Genomic DNA, 15,371 nt, shown 5'->3' with positions numbered 1-15,371 from the left:
AGGGAGTGAGGCTTGGCAGAAGGGTCTGGGTATGGATGCACAGGGGTTGGGTGGATCTGACTGAGCACTGGTGGGGGAGTCCCCAGCCCCGTCCCTCCTCCCTGCAGCGATTTACCTCTCTGTTTCTTCCCCAGCTTCAGAGCCATGAAGGCCAACAGCTTATGTGATGGTTAGGCACATGTTTCACCATACTTAGTCATTTACAGCACTTTATTTGCTCAAAGCATTGTAGACACATTAACTACTTAACCCCACACAATTCCCCAGTGAGGTAAGTAGTATTAGGCTACATCTACACTACAGACCTTACAGCAGTACAGCTGCACTGCTATAATGTCTCCTGTGTAACTGGTCTATGCTAGCGGGAGAGAAATCTCCCGTCAGCAGAACTAAACCACCCCCAATGAGTGGCGGAAGCTATTTTGGCAGGAGAGGAGTAGGGAAACTAAGGCTATGTCTACACTGGAGCATTTGTCGGTGAAACTTCTGTCGGTCGGGGGTGTGGGGGGGGGTTTCACACCCCGACTGACAAAAGCGCTAGTATAGACATAGCCTTAGTTTTCCTATTTCTAAAATGGGGTGTGGTAGAAAGGCAAGGTACATTGCCCAAGGCCACATAATAAGTCAGTTAAGCAGAGCCAGCGTCAGGTCTCCGGACCCCGGTGCAGAATCCTCCACATTGCCTTATTCAACTTCAAGACTTTCCAAATGCACCCAGCCTTGGCCGTCAATACAATTATTTCCATTAGGGCAACAAAAGAAACCCCACATCCACGTTCAAGTTTACCCATCGCTCCTCCCCCACCAATTCATCCGTCTCCCTTGAGAAAAGATGTGGAGGACAAAAAAATTTGGAATTTGAGAACAGAAATTGCTTAACCAGTGAAAGGAACTTTTGTTTTTAAATATAACCCAAAAATGCTGATAATCAAACACACCATTATCGTAATTTAGAACACAGTAATGCCAAAAGTATGGTAGGGTTTTTCCAAAGATATGCTCTGCCCTCAGGGCTTACAGTTACAGATAACACCTGAGATCTTCAACAGGAAAAGAAATTGGGGGTGGAAATCTATCATTTTCAGTTTACTTGCACATTTGAAAGTTGTGTGTGTACGTTCAGTTTCATCTCTTTGCATGCATCTTTTTTGCAGAGAAAAGAATTTTTTTTAAAAGGAAATGTGATAGGCTGGGGTAGGTGTAGATTTCAAGTTGGTGGTTTACGTTTAATGATTTAGGATCTTTTGTATTTATTTTTATAGCATTTCAGTTCACGTTTAGGATTGTCACAATATCATTAAATAAAAATGAACTGTTAGTATCAGTTAAAATTTACCAACCACCTGGATTTTTCGTCACTGCAGCCTGCAAATCTTTTGTTACAAAAATTTGAAAATTGTCTTGGGCTTTCTCTCCCATGCTAAAAAACCCAAATAATTTTCCAGTAGCCTAGTTGTAAGATATAGCCCTCAAATAATTATGAAATAGGACTTCTAATTGCAAGCAAAGGATTTCTGCTAATACCCATAGAAGCTATGCAAACCTTTGTTTTCTGGCTAATTAAAGGCTATAGGGAATCCTTTATTGCACTCTTTTGTAGTGGCTTCCATCCAAGGATTACTAAAAGCTTTACTCCTGAATTAAGTCCCACTACCTGCTTGGAAGTTAGTGAAGTATCCCCATTTTACAAATGGGTAAAACTGTGGCACAAAGTTGTTAAGCAAGTAGACTAACGTCTGTCACACAACTATTTTGTGGCAGTGTTGGGATTAGAACATGCCAGTTTACAACTCCAACTACTTTAAACACAAAACCATCCTTCTCCTCAAGGAAACAAACAGTGGCTCAACATGACTTCTAAGACAAGCAGGAACAACCCAGCCAGCTTTAATTAAAAGCCAGATCTCCTACTTAAACAAAGGACCAGAGACCATTTATTTTCCAGTACATACGTGGGGGTGTGTACCAAACATTTGGGGGGGGGGGAGGGGAGATTTTGAGAGAATACCACTAAATTATGTGATCAGCTTCCTTTCCTTCGGATCTATTTCAAATCTGCTCAAGAGAGGCTCAGGACTGGAAGAACATGGGTGATTCAGGTCTGATTGAACGAATACGGGCAAAGCCATATAGGTCATTCTTCACAATACCCGGCTACTCTGCCCCTAGTTGAAACCAGCTCTATTATTTCCCCTTGTTTAACGAGCACTCACATTGACTCAAATATATATTTTTTAAAATTCTAGGCAAACCTGTAGGCTGACAAGCAGCACCGTTCTCCATAGACATGTGGCATCATAAAGAATTAAGAAATAATTTTCTTCCAATCTTAAGTACTGTATGTGCCTTTTCTGCATATTGATATGCATACACTAACATTCTTTGATATCAAGGCATTTAAAGTTCTGTACAATGAAACATGCTATGTTGAGTTGTACTTATAGATTTGAAGGACAGCAACGCTGCATACTATATAAAATGCTTAAATATTTGAAAAGGAATTTATATTTTTGTAACTTGAATCAGGCATTGTATTTCATAGAATCATAGGGTTAGAAGGGACTGCAAGGGTCAGATAGTCTAACCCCCTGCCAAGATGGTCATCTAGTCTAACCCCCTCTAGCAATCGATGGCCAAAATGTTAATATAACAAACGGACATATTGTGATCAATTTTAAACACTGTTAAATCCTTTTTATTTATCAGTTAATTTCAAGAACACTCATCAGCAATTAAAAAAATACTACCAGATTTCTTTTATACTTCACTGAATTCTTCTCCTGGAAAGAAAATATAAATAAACGTCTGACATACTGATGTAATTAGGTAAAGAAAATTTGTTGTTTATGTTTTCATTCTCCAGGCCACATGAGCACTTCCATGTTGGAAGCAATTTGCATAATGGAAACAGAGCAGGGAAGAGACCAGTGGGAATCACCCTCTTTCCCGGCTATAAACATTCAATAACTTCCAACCAAGCAATGCACATTTCCTCTTAAAAATTATTTATTCTTTACCATCCCTGCACATAAAACCTTACGGTCTGAAAAGTCAAGTGCCATACAAAAGGTGAGGGGAGAAGAATACATATACCGTAGGTGGGGCTGGTGACCAGTCACTTCCCATTATAAGGCTCTCTTTTCAATTGCTTATAAAACTTGATCAAACTTTAGCTATGTCCCATGTTTGCCTCAGGCTTACTTTTTAAAAGTTTTTCAGCCCAAACAGTTCAGACATTCTTGGGAACAAACGTAGGAAAAAATAAGTTCTACCCATGTTAAAAATTCTGGTGACCTCTTTGTGAAGGTCTACTGCACCCATGCTCTGGAGCAAGACATTAAAATTTGGCAGGGGGGGTTGGCCTTTGTGTCACGGATATGTCTTTTGCCATCCCTATGAAAATCCACCCAAATTTGGCCAAGTTATATGCCTTGGAAAAATTGCCATCTGTTCAGTAGAGTCTTGCTGGATTTTTAGTAGCTAGGTTCTCTTTCATAGCTAAGTAGATTCTGTCTGCACTAGGCATGCTTTAGCCCATGACTGAGCTTTGGGCTGCTATGGGCTGTGCTAGGTTAAGGCACTGAAACCGAAAGCCGGGAGGCTCTCTCTCTTCTACTCTTGGCCCAGGCAGGAGGAAGCTTCCTGCTTCAAATGCAGAGGAGACAAGAACCAGACCTGGGAGACTGTGACTCAAGAATTTCTTGATGCCAACTGGCAAAACGGAGAGCGGGGAGGGGGCTACTGGAATCTCATGAGTTTGGTGTGTATATTCTAGTTCACCAAAGAATGGCATGTGGTCTCAAAAAGAAGCAGGTGTCACACTGGACATCAATATCATTGTGAAATGTACATACAGATATCGAGTAAGGAGTTACATACATATTCTGAATATATGTTCTTAAGAGTCTTTGTATCAAGGTGCTGATCACTAGCAAAGGTGAAAAGCAGGTTTTGTGTCAGACAGATGTTTATTCATCTGTTTACATGTAAATTGTCTCCTTCACAATGGGCTTATCACAAGTCTGAGCTGAATGCAAATGAAGGATCCTCAGAACTTCACATGCAACCTAACAGGAAGAGAAAAACAGCAGGGGAGAGAACCTTATCTGGAAGTGCACTTCAAAGGGTTGGGAGGCAGACAAGACACCCAGGCACTCTTCACGGAGGAAGTAAAAGCACAGCGGTTTTGCTTCATGAAAAAAGCATCTCAGCCAGGCTTGGCTAAAAACACTGGGGAGAACTTCGGTGAGATGAAACTTCTTTAGACGGGAGGTTAACCTGTTAGTTAAGTTTAGTATCTAGAAAGCATGTTATGATTTTGTTTTGTATGTAACCATTTGTTTCCAATATTCTTTCTCTCGAGGTCCCTTCCAGTCCTACGATTCTATGAAATCTCTATTATTATTTAATAATAAACTTATCCTTGTTTCACTATAGATATAGCTCAGTGCTGTGGCGTTAAGCTAAGTGCTGATCGTGAGCTGAATCTTACAAGCCGGTGTTTTCTGTTCCTTTGGGAACAGTGGGCCTGGTAATTCTGTGAGTGTCCAGTGGATAAGGGGCTGGACACTTCAGGGAAGGCTCTGAGGACTCGGGCGGGTTGATGTGTGCCTGAGAGTAAACCCTAGGGAGGCCTAGAGGGACTGCTTGTGCTGCCAGAGGCTGTTTTCAGGGAGTTGATCCACAGCAGGCACAGACGAGGGTGCCCCACACTAAGAGCAATTGATGAAGTTCCTCGCAACCCTGGGGAGCATCACAGGACAGGGGAGGGTGTATATTAAAACAAGGGCCCTGGAGAGGGGGAAACTAGGACTGGGGAGCCAGAAACAGACACCTGACAGCAGCGCGTATGCCAAAGACTAAGAACCAAAGAGGAGGAAGGAAGGGGGTAGGAGAAGACAAACCTGACAAGGAGACAAGGTGCAAGGGGAGAACCATGAGTATCTGGTTGAAGAGACTGGGACAAGGAGCTGTGGGATCAGAGGAAAGTAACTAGATGATGAGCCCAAGGAGGGAGACTGGAAGCCACTGGGGACAGAGAAGATAAGTGTGAGGAGGGGGACAGAGAAACAAACTGGGCAAGAAGCAGGGGAAAGGAGAACTGGGACTGGCAGGGCAAGGAGACTGGGACTGGGAGGAGAAGATTGAAAGGGATGCAGCAGAAGAGGTCAAGCTAAGGAGGGAGGAGGAATGGGTACAACAGCCTGAGCCCACCAGAGGACATTCCCCTCCAGAGTCTAGAATGGAACCAATGATTTCTGAGTTTGTCATTCCTCTACTGTTGGCAAGTATGCGAGAAACCCACTGACAAACAGTCTCTCTCATCCCCTTCTGGTGCTGGGCCACACAGAGGATGACAACCTACTACTGCTATCAGTTACTCCAACAGCACAAGTGACAGATGTCTGTGTGGTAGATCTTAAGATTCCAACTCTGATGAAGACCCATGTTGGTGTCAATATAAAGCCATATAATTTGATTTCTGTTTTTGCTTTCTCCTTATAAAAAGCTAGGAAATCATACATAAAAAATTATGTTAAAAGAACGCTATTCAGTACACAAGTCAAGCACTCAAAAGTTAGGAAATGCCCCAATGAAGGTTGGCTGTGCAACCTTAATTTAGCCTCTTTGTGTGTTTGCATTATGATACAGCCTTTAATTACATGATTATGCACTATTTTTCCACAGGATGTCTGCCTCATTCAGTGCACAAGATGGACCTGCTATAGGGATGAATCACAGCTGTTTAGGAAAGGAGGCTATTATCTGTAAGACACCTGCCTAATTTTTGCATAAGTTGGAAGGTGTGTGATGAACAAGGCAGGGAATGGCAGGAAAAAAAACTAGTGTCGTGTTGAACACTGCCCTTGAAAACTGGGTTCTATCCCTGCCTCTGCTACAGAAATCCTGTGAGATGCTGGGCAAGTCCCTTAAACTCAACTTTTTACAAGTGGTCCCTATTTGTGTTCTCCACTCTTTCTGGGTGCCTGATTTGACACACTAGGGTCTGATTTGCAAGAGTGCTGAACACTTACAGATGGAAAAGTAGTCAATAGGATCAGTGCTTTGAACATATAAACTGCTATACAATGCTAAGTACTCTGAAAAATCAGGTCCTAGTTGTCTCAAAATTGAGACATGGCATCCAAAATTAGTAGAAACTTTTGACCTTCATCTCTCTGCCTCTGCTCTTCATCTGTAAAATAAGGATAATAGCACCACTCCTTCACCTCACAGGCGTATTGTGAAAATGAGTTACTGTTTGTGAAGTACTCAGATAGTATAACAATGAGCCGCACAGAAGAGCCCATGAAACAATTATTAATTCTGTCTTCAGAGCAGGGTTTGAATCACACGCAGTAAATAAGGCATGGGGCCACACACTGAACAATGAGGAGAACACAAAATATTGAACAGTTGCTCATTAAGTGAGCACCATCCACCCTGTGCACTGAATGAGGCAGTGTTCTGTGGAAAAGATATATGATCACATAGTTAAGAGACTGTGTCAGAGTGGATACAAATCATTTTTTTAATTGAAATCAGATTTAAATATGTTTTTAAAATTTTATTTAAATGATTGTTTCTTTTTTAAAAATAAGCCTGTTTAAATTTAAATCTGAATTTAATACAAAATATTTTAAGCCCAAAATATAAAATTGTATTTAATATTTAATTATATAATTATAATTTAGTTGTAAACATGCATGTTTCTATATAAGAAGTTTATGTATGCAAAACATTTCAGGTTCTTTTATTTAATACAAATGATTTTTATATGCTGTTGTGTATTTAATTAAATTCCAGTTACCATCAGGAAGACCAAAGCACAATTGGAGTTGCAGCCAGCAAGGGATGTGAAGGGTAACAAGAAGGGTTTCTACAGGTATATGAGCAACAAGTATGTAAGCAACAAGGAGGAGGTCAGGAAAAGTGTGGGACTCTTACTGAACGGGGAGGCAACCTACTGACAGACTACGTGGAAAAAGCTGAAGTCCTCAATGCTTTTTTTGCCTGGGTCTTCACTGACTTATAAGGAGAGGCTGAGGGAACTGGTCTTATTTAGTCTGCAGAAGAGAAGAGTGAGGGGGAATTTGATAGCTGCTTTCAACTACCTGAAGGGGGGTTCCAAAGAGGATGGAGGTAGGCTGTTCTCAGTGGTGGAGGATGACAGAACAAGGAGCAATGGTCTCAAGTTGCAATGGGGGAGGTCTAGGTTGGATATTAGGAAAAACTATTTCACTAGGAGGGTGGTGAAGCACTGGAATGGGTTACCTAGAGAGGTCGTAGAATCTCCATCCTTAGAGGTTTTTAACAGCTTGACAAAGCCCTGGCTGGGATGATTTAGTTGGGGTTGGTCCTGCTTTGAGCAGGGGGTTGGACTAGATGGCCTCCTGAGGTCTCTTCCAACCCGTCTTCTATGGTCCTGAAGCAGCTTGACTCAAATCATGAGCAAAAAGTTAATTAGCTAGTAAAGAAGAAATACATCATTCACCATTTCCTAACATACTAAAAGTGTATAATTAATACAAATCTGAAATTATTATCCTATATAATTGCTTAAATAAATGTATATAGGTAGCAAAAAGATCTACCAAATTGCGTAAAGGTGCTATTTAGTTGTCCAACTGAGACAGACTCTTGGTAAGAGACTTCTACACCCTTCAGGGACTAATGCACAGCACCCGGCATTTGCAGTGACGCTCAAGCAGTGTCTTCAAAACAGGAAGGTTTATTGATACTCAGTTGGAATGTAGCACCAGAAGTCCTTCGGTTAGCATAGAGACAAAGGTTAAATGGTTCATTCTGGTCAAACCAGAGCAATTCACCAGCCAAGCTGGAGCGAACCTTTCATTTTCAGGGTCTGAGTTTCTCTCCCCTTTCTTCGTCAGTTCCCAGGTGACAGCTCCCGCTTCTTCCAGAGTCCACATTTATTCCCCCACTTTAAACCTCCCAGTCCCCTTCATTCTCGAGCTGGGGTCTCTCTTCAGCTTCCCTGCTGAGAGGTGGGGAAATCTTCCCCCTCTCTGGGTTGTTGGCAATGTTTCAATGTCCTTCCACCATCTTCTGAGATTTTCCACTGATACGGGTCCACCTTGGCCAGTCCTTTATTAATGACCCATTTCATCCCCACAGACAGCTAGGTGAGACAAACCTATGTCTTCTTAGCCTGCCGTAAGACCAAACAATCCTTTTCCTCCCTACCAGGTAGCCAAGCAAAGTATAGGGGAAACTGAGGCATACATATACATCACAAAAAATATTATGAAAAATTCCCACATTGTCACAGACACATGGAAGAGGCATAGAGGGTACTGAAGCACCCAGGCATGTGTGGGAGGCCCCAGAGACAGGAGACGCACCCCCTTCCCGAAGACCGAGTGCAAGGTAAAAGTATTGCCCACTTTGCATGGGGCAGGGGAGTGCTGGGGAACTAGATCAGAGCTGGGGTGAGGACTTGGAGCAGAATTGGGTGGAGCTGGGGAGCTGGAGCAGAGCTAGGAAAATGGTGGGGCTGGATTGGAGATGTGTGGGAGAATCGTGAAAGGGGGCCCTAACTTATTCTTGCACCAGGGCCCTTTACACCTTGTTACACCACTGGTCAGATTATTTAAATTTAAAAGCATCCACTCATTAAGGAAAGAAGAGAGAAAGAACTCCAACCCATGTCCCTAGTTAGATGAAGGAGTGTCATCCATTTTATTAAATACTCATGAGATAAAGTGCATAGGTAACCTTTTGATAACACATTCACACATTTGTTTATACACAGAAAAAAAAGGTCAAAAACATGCACTTACCAATTTTTCCAAACATTGCATTATACTTAAGGATTAATAATGTAATGGGTTAAAAAAAACCACACACACCACCATATACCCACACCCTCACTCTCACTTCTAAAGAGTCAGTGCTGTCTTAATTAAAAGGTCTTTTCCCAGCTCTGTTTACAAGAATTGCCACCGTTTACCACCACTGGCAATTCCTTTTCACTCTGAGGTGAAAAGGGTCAGACACATTATGTTTGTGTTTCCAAGTAGCTGAAGCAGACATGCAGTAGCCTTTTTTATTTGCCAAGGGGTTCTTGGCACCAGGTCAGCGAATGACCTTTTCAAAGGAATGAGTGAGCCTTCCATATGCATCCAATATTATGCCAAGCTGCACTCCTCAAAACAACCAATAATTTCTCAGCAAAATGGGGTCTCACCCTGTATTTCCCTCAGTGGCATCGCCAAGCAACCCATCACACTGCCTCCTGCTTTCACTCAGAGGCTGATTCTTTCTTAACTAAATTAATATTTTTCTGATGCTGAAGCACAAACCCCACACAATTAGAATCCAAAGTACTGTCTGTGGCTTGCTGCTCCTGTGTGCCCAGTCAGGGGACATGAAATTCAGGACTTAAGCAGTGATCCCGACATGCTGAAATGAAGGCCCATTTTATCATTTTACATCTTCTCTTTACAGTAGATTCAGCCCTTTAATCACAATACTGGGATCCTTCCAGAGTCCTCTCAGTGCTTCTCCTTTCAAACAACAAAGAGACAATTACACACTACTAAGTTGCTAGGTAAGGTCATATTCCCCACGCCACAGGTTTTACAGCTAGCAGGAGGCACACGCCCTTACGTTGCTATTGTAAGCGTGGGAAGGAGGGTAGGAAGCCACAGAACCTTACACTAGATAGCATCCCAGGTACAGAAAATAAGGGCTTGTCTACACTGGCACTTTACAGCCTGCCACTTTCTCGCTCAGGGTGTGGAAACCCCCCCCCGAGCACTGCAAGTTCCAGCACTGTAAAGTGCCAGTGGAGAGAGAGCCCCATTCCCCTCGTGGAGTGGGGTGTTTTTATGGCGCTGGGATGGCTCTCTCCCAGCGCTGTCTCGTGCCGTGACTACACAGCCGCGGCAAAGCGTTGCTGCGGCAGCACTGTAACGTTGCTAGTGAAGACATGCCCTCAGTCTGTAAATCCCACAGTCCTGCTTCCTCAAGGTAGAGCTGCAAAGCCAGCAACGCACTGAAACCCAAGAGTGCAAGGAGACATGAAAAGCCAGTTTAACTAGGTAAATAAGGCTGTGGATTAGAGCGACAAGGTGGGTGAGGTAATATCTTTCATTGGATCGACTTCTATTGGAGAGAGAAAAGTTTTTGAGCTTTCAAAGAGTTATTCAGAGCTGGGAAACAGGAGGGATGTAGGTCTGTAGTGTGCCCAGCCTCAAAATGTCACAATGAAAAATACCAGGTGAAACAGATTGTTTATCTTAAGTAGTTAACATATATTTTAAGCCACCTTTCAATGTGAAGCGACCCCTCCCGTCACGGGGGTGGGGTGGGGTGGAGTAAGAGGGGACAGCCGGGGGGGGGGGAGGGGGAGAGGGAGTTGTTAGTGCGTTATAGATTGCTGTAATAAACCATAAATGCCGTGTCTCTATTCAGTCCATTATTTTTAGCATCTAGCAAAATTATGAATTTAAGCTCCCAGGCTTGTCTTTTGAAAGTATTGTGTGGGTTTCCTTGAAGATGAGGAGGGATAGGGCAGATACAGAGTGATCATTTTGTGAAAAGTGTTCACCCATAGGTGATATGGTGTTTTTGTCTTTTATCATTTTCCTGTGGAAGTTCATTCATTCCTCCACAAACTCTGAAACACTAAAAACCTCCCTCAAAACACCATCCTTACCACCATGGATGTCACTTCCCTATAAGGCATGGGTGGCCAAAGCCCTGGCTTGTGAGCCACATGTGGCTCTTTTACAGTTAAAGTGTGTCTCATAGAGACCCCCATGCCCTGCCCCCCATTCTCTGCCTACCAGACTGGGTGGGGGAAAGCTCGGGGCTTCTCCCGGCAGCTGGGTGGTGGGGCTTCAGCCCTGTGTGGTGTGCATGCCAGGGCTTGGGGCTCCTGTGGGGCTGAAGCTCTGAGGATCCCCTTGCTGTGGGGCTGAAGTTCCAAGCGCCAGCAGGTGCTCCTGGCTCTCGAACTTCTGAAGATTATCATATGCGGCTCAGAGGGTCTGTAAGTTTGGCCACTCCTTCTGTACACCAACATCCCTCACGACAGCATAGCTGCCTGCCTCAAATATTTACAAGACAATGGACCACCCGCAGATATCCACCCCAAATACATTGCCAAACTCATCCATTTCATCCTCACATATAACAAATTTTACATTCAACAACAAAGACTTTGTCCAAACCATGGGAGCAGCCATGGGTAGTAGGACGGCTCCCAATAAGACAATCTCTTCATGGGCCACAGTGAAGAATTTCTGGACAAATGCACCACAAAACCAATGATATACCGGAGATACATCCGTGGTCTTTTCATCCTCTGCACAGATGACAAACTTTAACCACCACCACCCGTTGTCCATTAAACTCTCTCTCAAACACTCCCATACTAGTACCAACTGCCTGGACCCCATGATCAGCTACAAGAATGAAAGTCTACAGACAGCCATGTATAAGAGAAATTTACGGCCCACCACAGCAACCTTCATAGATCCAGTAACCACCCAAATACACCAAGAAATCTGTTATCTACAGCCAGGCACTCAGATACCACAGAATGTGTTCAGATGAGATACACCTTAACACACTCAAAACTGCCTTCAAAAAACAATGACACTCTACTTCTCTAGTGGATCGCATTATGAGAGAACCTGCTTCAATACAGAAATAAAACCCCCTCCGACCACACACCCTAAATTGTCACCTACCAGCCCAAACTGGAACCCAAAAAGAGTATCAAACAACCACAACCCATACTCAATGGGGACCCAGTCCTCAAAAAAAAAAAAAATCTTTCCTGATCCCCCTCTTCCTTCAAACAACCCCCACAATCTCTCCAAACTCATCATCAGAAGCAAGCTCTGCCAGAACAGATGCAAAACCTGCAAACACATCTCCATTTGAACAATGATCAACACGTCCCCACAACACACCTTTCAAGATCCCGGGGTCCTACACATCCCTGTTCCAACATGTGGCATATCTCAACCAGTGCACCAAATGCCCCGACAACAACTATGTGGGTGAAACCAGACAATCACTATGCTCTCCAGTGAACTCACTAAGGAAAATGATTAAAAGACAAACACCCTGTCACCTATGCATGTACACTTTTCACAATGCGATCACTCTATATCTCACTTAGCCAAGCTCATTCCCAAAGGAAACCTGCAGAATACTTTCAAAAGATGAGCCTGGGTGTTTAAGTTCATAACTTTGCTCAACACTAAGCATCATGGACTGAATAGAGACATAAGAACATAAGAGTGGCCAAACTGGGTCAGACCTAAGGTCCATCCAGCCCAGTGTCCTGTCTACCAACAGTGGCCAATGCCAGGCGCCCCAGAGGGAATGAACCTAACAGGTAATGATCAAGTGAGCTCTCTCCTGCCATCCATCTCCACCCTCTGACAAATAGAGGCTAGAGACATCATTTCTTACCCATCCTGGCTAATAGCCATTAATGGACTTAGCCTCCATGGATTTATCCAGTTCTCTTTTAAACCCTGTTATAGTCCTAGCCTTCACAACCTCCTCAGGCAAGGAGTTCCACAGGTTGACTGTGCGCTGAGTGAAGAAGAACTTCCTTTTATTTGTTTTAAACCTGCTACCCATTAATTTCATTTGGTGGCCCCTAGTTCCTATATTATGGGAACAAGTAAATAACTTTTCCTTATTCACTTTCTCCACACCACTCATGATTTTATATACCTCTATCATATCCTCCCTTAGTCTCCTTTTTTCCAAGCTGAAAAGTCCTCACCTCTTTAATCTCTCCTCATATGGGACCTGTTCCAAACCCCTATTGTTTTAGTTGCCCTTTTCTGAACCTTTTCTCATGCCAGTATTTCTTTTTTGAGATGAGGGGACCACACCTGTACGCAATATTCAAGATGTGGGCGCACCATGGATTTATATAAGGGCAATAACATATTCTCCATCTTATTCTGGAATGGTCCCTTGAAATGTGTGTTAAATACTTATGCTAAACAATCTGTTGCAACTTCTAATTAACTGTGACACACTGATTTCCCAAACCTGAAGAAGAGCTCTGTGAAGTTCTAAAGCTGGTCTCTCTTCCACCAACGGAAGTTGGTCCAATAAAAGATACTACCTCACCCACCTTGTCTCTCTGTCTCTCTCTAATATCCTGGAACCAACATGGCTACAACGAAGGCTGTGGATTGTGAGTGATAGCAATACTGCTGGCCAATGGTGGGAAGGAAGTTGGGTGAGGTGGAGAAGATATGTATGGCCCTGATTCAGCAAAGCACTTTGGAATGGGTTTAGCTTTAAGCACATACTTAAAAGTTCCACCACTTGGCTGAACTGGGGCCTATGACAACAACATCTCTGCCATAGCGCATGTCTGTCGGCTAATCCACGAGTAGCACTGTATAAACGTTAATCAGATGTCCTTGCCTGCCCTGCACAGGTGGAGGACAACTCTAGACCTGGTAGTGGAAAACAGGGACATTGAGAATCGTCCTGAAAGGGGAAAATATAAGTGAAGTACTATTTTGACTGTAGTAACAGAGTTTATGAATGCACACAGTTGTTTAAAAGTGTTCTGCAGATGTTAAAAATAAAAGATATTCCTGAGCAAGAGGGATGTGGAGGGGTATAGCCAATCACTGGTTCAATATTTCAATGAAAAGAAACAGCTTTTAAAAAAAAACCCATACCCGCCAATGAACCAGACTATCTTGCAGGCTGCACCCCACTGGCTCTTTGCAGCCATCATCAGGAATTCCTATCACATCGCTTGGTGTTACCTCACTGTCATTCATAGGGTCCTAATACTTTAAAGATGTTCCACAAGCAATATATGCACTTTCCTAAATGGTTACAATTAACTTAGAGAGGTTTAGATACCTTGTTGGCTTTGGCACCAGAGCTGTAAGAAACCACACTGTGAAGAGTGTTAAATGTCCTGATTTTTCCAATTGAATCAAGAGAACAACCATGTGCAGAACACAATGTATCCTGCAGACTCAACAGCTGTCAGATTCATTTTGCTGTGATATCTGACCCCATGATGAGGCAGAGATGTATGCAGGATAGTGATCGAATAAATCCCCATAATTTTTTTTATTTGTCCATGCTGTTATACATTGTATCCAGACATGGATATCTGAATACAAAGAGGACGTTTCTTGCATATCTATGCCATTTTAATGAAAAAAATTAATAAAGCTAGATTAATTTTAGATAAGAGGTTAGGGGAGGGCTTAGTAATTAGGGAGCTGGCCTGGATTCAATTTCCTGCTCCACCACCAGCTTCCTGTGACACTTTGGGCTGCGTGCCTGAGCTTGCCATCTGTAAAATGGGGATATCAGCACTTCTCTACCTCACAGAGGGGTTGGGAGGATAAATGTATGAAAGGTGATCAGATACTACCGTGATGGGGGCCATCTAAATACCTTAGACAAATGGATACATTTTGTTTGCTAAAGTGATCCTAAACACATCTTCCCCCTGCCTCCTGCTCCTCCAAGGGATAAGCTCAGCACCTGCAGGATTCAGTCCTCAGGTCAGAACAGCCCTTGAGCTCTCCCTCCATATGCATGAGTGACACAGGGTAGAAGCAATGCATTTTAATGGCACAATCAACCTCATGCAGGTAATTGTTTGAAAAAGGGTGCATCAAGTTTTCTCAGTTACCCTGGGGAAGGGATCAAACCAGTGTATGTGTTTTAAGATAGGGCCCCACCCCACTTACCAAACCTGCAGAACTTGTGGCCACTGTTCTTTGGTGCTGCTGGATAAGTCTTTCCCCTCACTGAGAATGGGTGTCAAATTCTTTATTTTACATTGCACTTATATGGCAGAAAGTTACAGTAATCTCTGGCTTTTACAAAGAACAGCAGATTGTTTTGTTTTGTTTTAAATCGGTTTCCCCCCTCACAACCAGTCTCAAAATGAATGAAGAGAGGTTAAATCTGAACCTATCTGAAAATTAGTTTAAAAAGTAAAAGAGAAGAGCGTGCCCAGTGTTACATTGGGTTAATTCCTACCCATTGGTGCTGCTTGGTGTGTCCGTGGACGCCATTACGACACTTCAGTGTAGATCAGCTCATCTGGAAGAGAAAAGGAGACATGAATACACAAGTTAAAAATATCCAGGTATTTTCCCTTTTGTAAGACACAGCACATGATATTCAGCCTGATCCTAGGTGCCACCTAAGCTTTGCTTAAGCAATAATAGGGACCAATGGGATCACTTTTCTCCCATACAGTTGCTCCCAGTAGATGGTCATATAGGGCAGGACAGGAGGCTGGGTGTGTAATCTCCAGAAAAAGGCTCTCTTTCTAGTACCATCCTGCCTGAAATCTCTTGTTAATTTGAAGCAGAAAT

At 43.1% G+C, this 15,371-nt stretch overlaps 1 protein-coding gene across 2 annotated transcripts in view; it reads right to left on the bottom strand.

The window, feature by feature from the left end:
* Positions 1-15,371, bottom strand: part of AFF1 (ALF transcription elongation factor 1) — a 166,229-nt gene that overhangs the window by 139,870 nt on the left and 10,988 nt on the right. For both annotated transcript variants that reach the window (XM_077814998.1, XM_077814999.1), the window contains exon 2: positions 15,031-15,093. In XM_077814998.1, the coding sequence (XP_077671124.1) occupies positions 15,031-15,065 (35 nt within the window). In that variant the 5' untranslated portion in view covers positions 15,066-15,093. The remainder of the gene's footprint in view (positions 1-15,030; positions 15,094-15,371) is intronic.

The sequence above is a fragment of the Eretmochelys imbricata genome, chromosome 4, assembly GCF_965152235.1.
Source record: "Eretmochelys imbricata isolate rEreImb1 chromosome 4, rEreImb1.hap1, whole genome shotgun sequence".
Lineage (NCBI taxonomy): Eukaryota > Metazoa > Chordata > Testudines > Cheloniidae > Eretmochelys > Eretmochelys imbricata.
The sequence above is the reverse complement of the archived record's forward strand: the minus strand, read 5'-3'. Positions and strand labels throughout refer to the sequence as shown.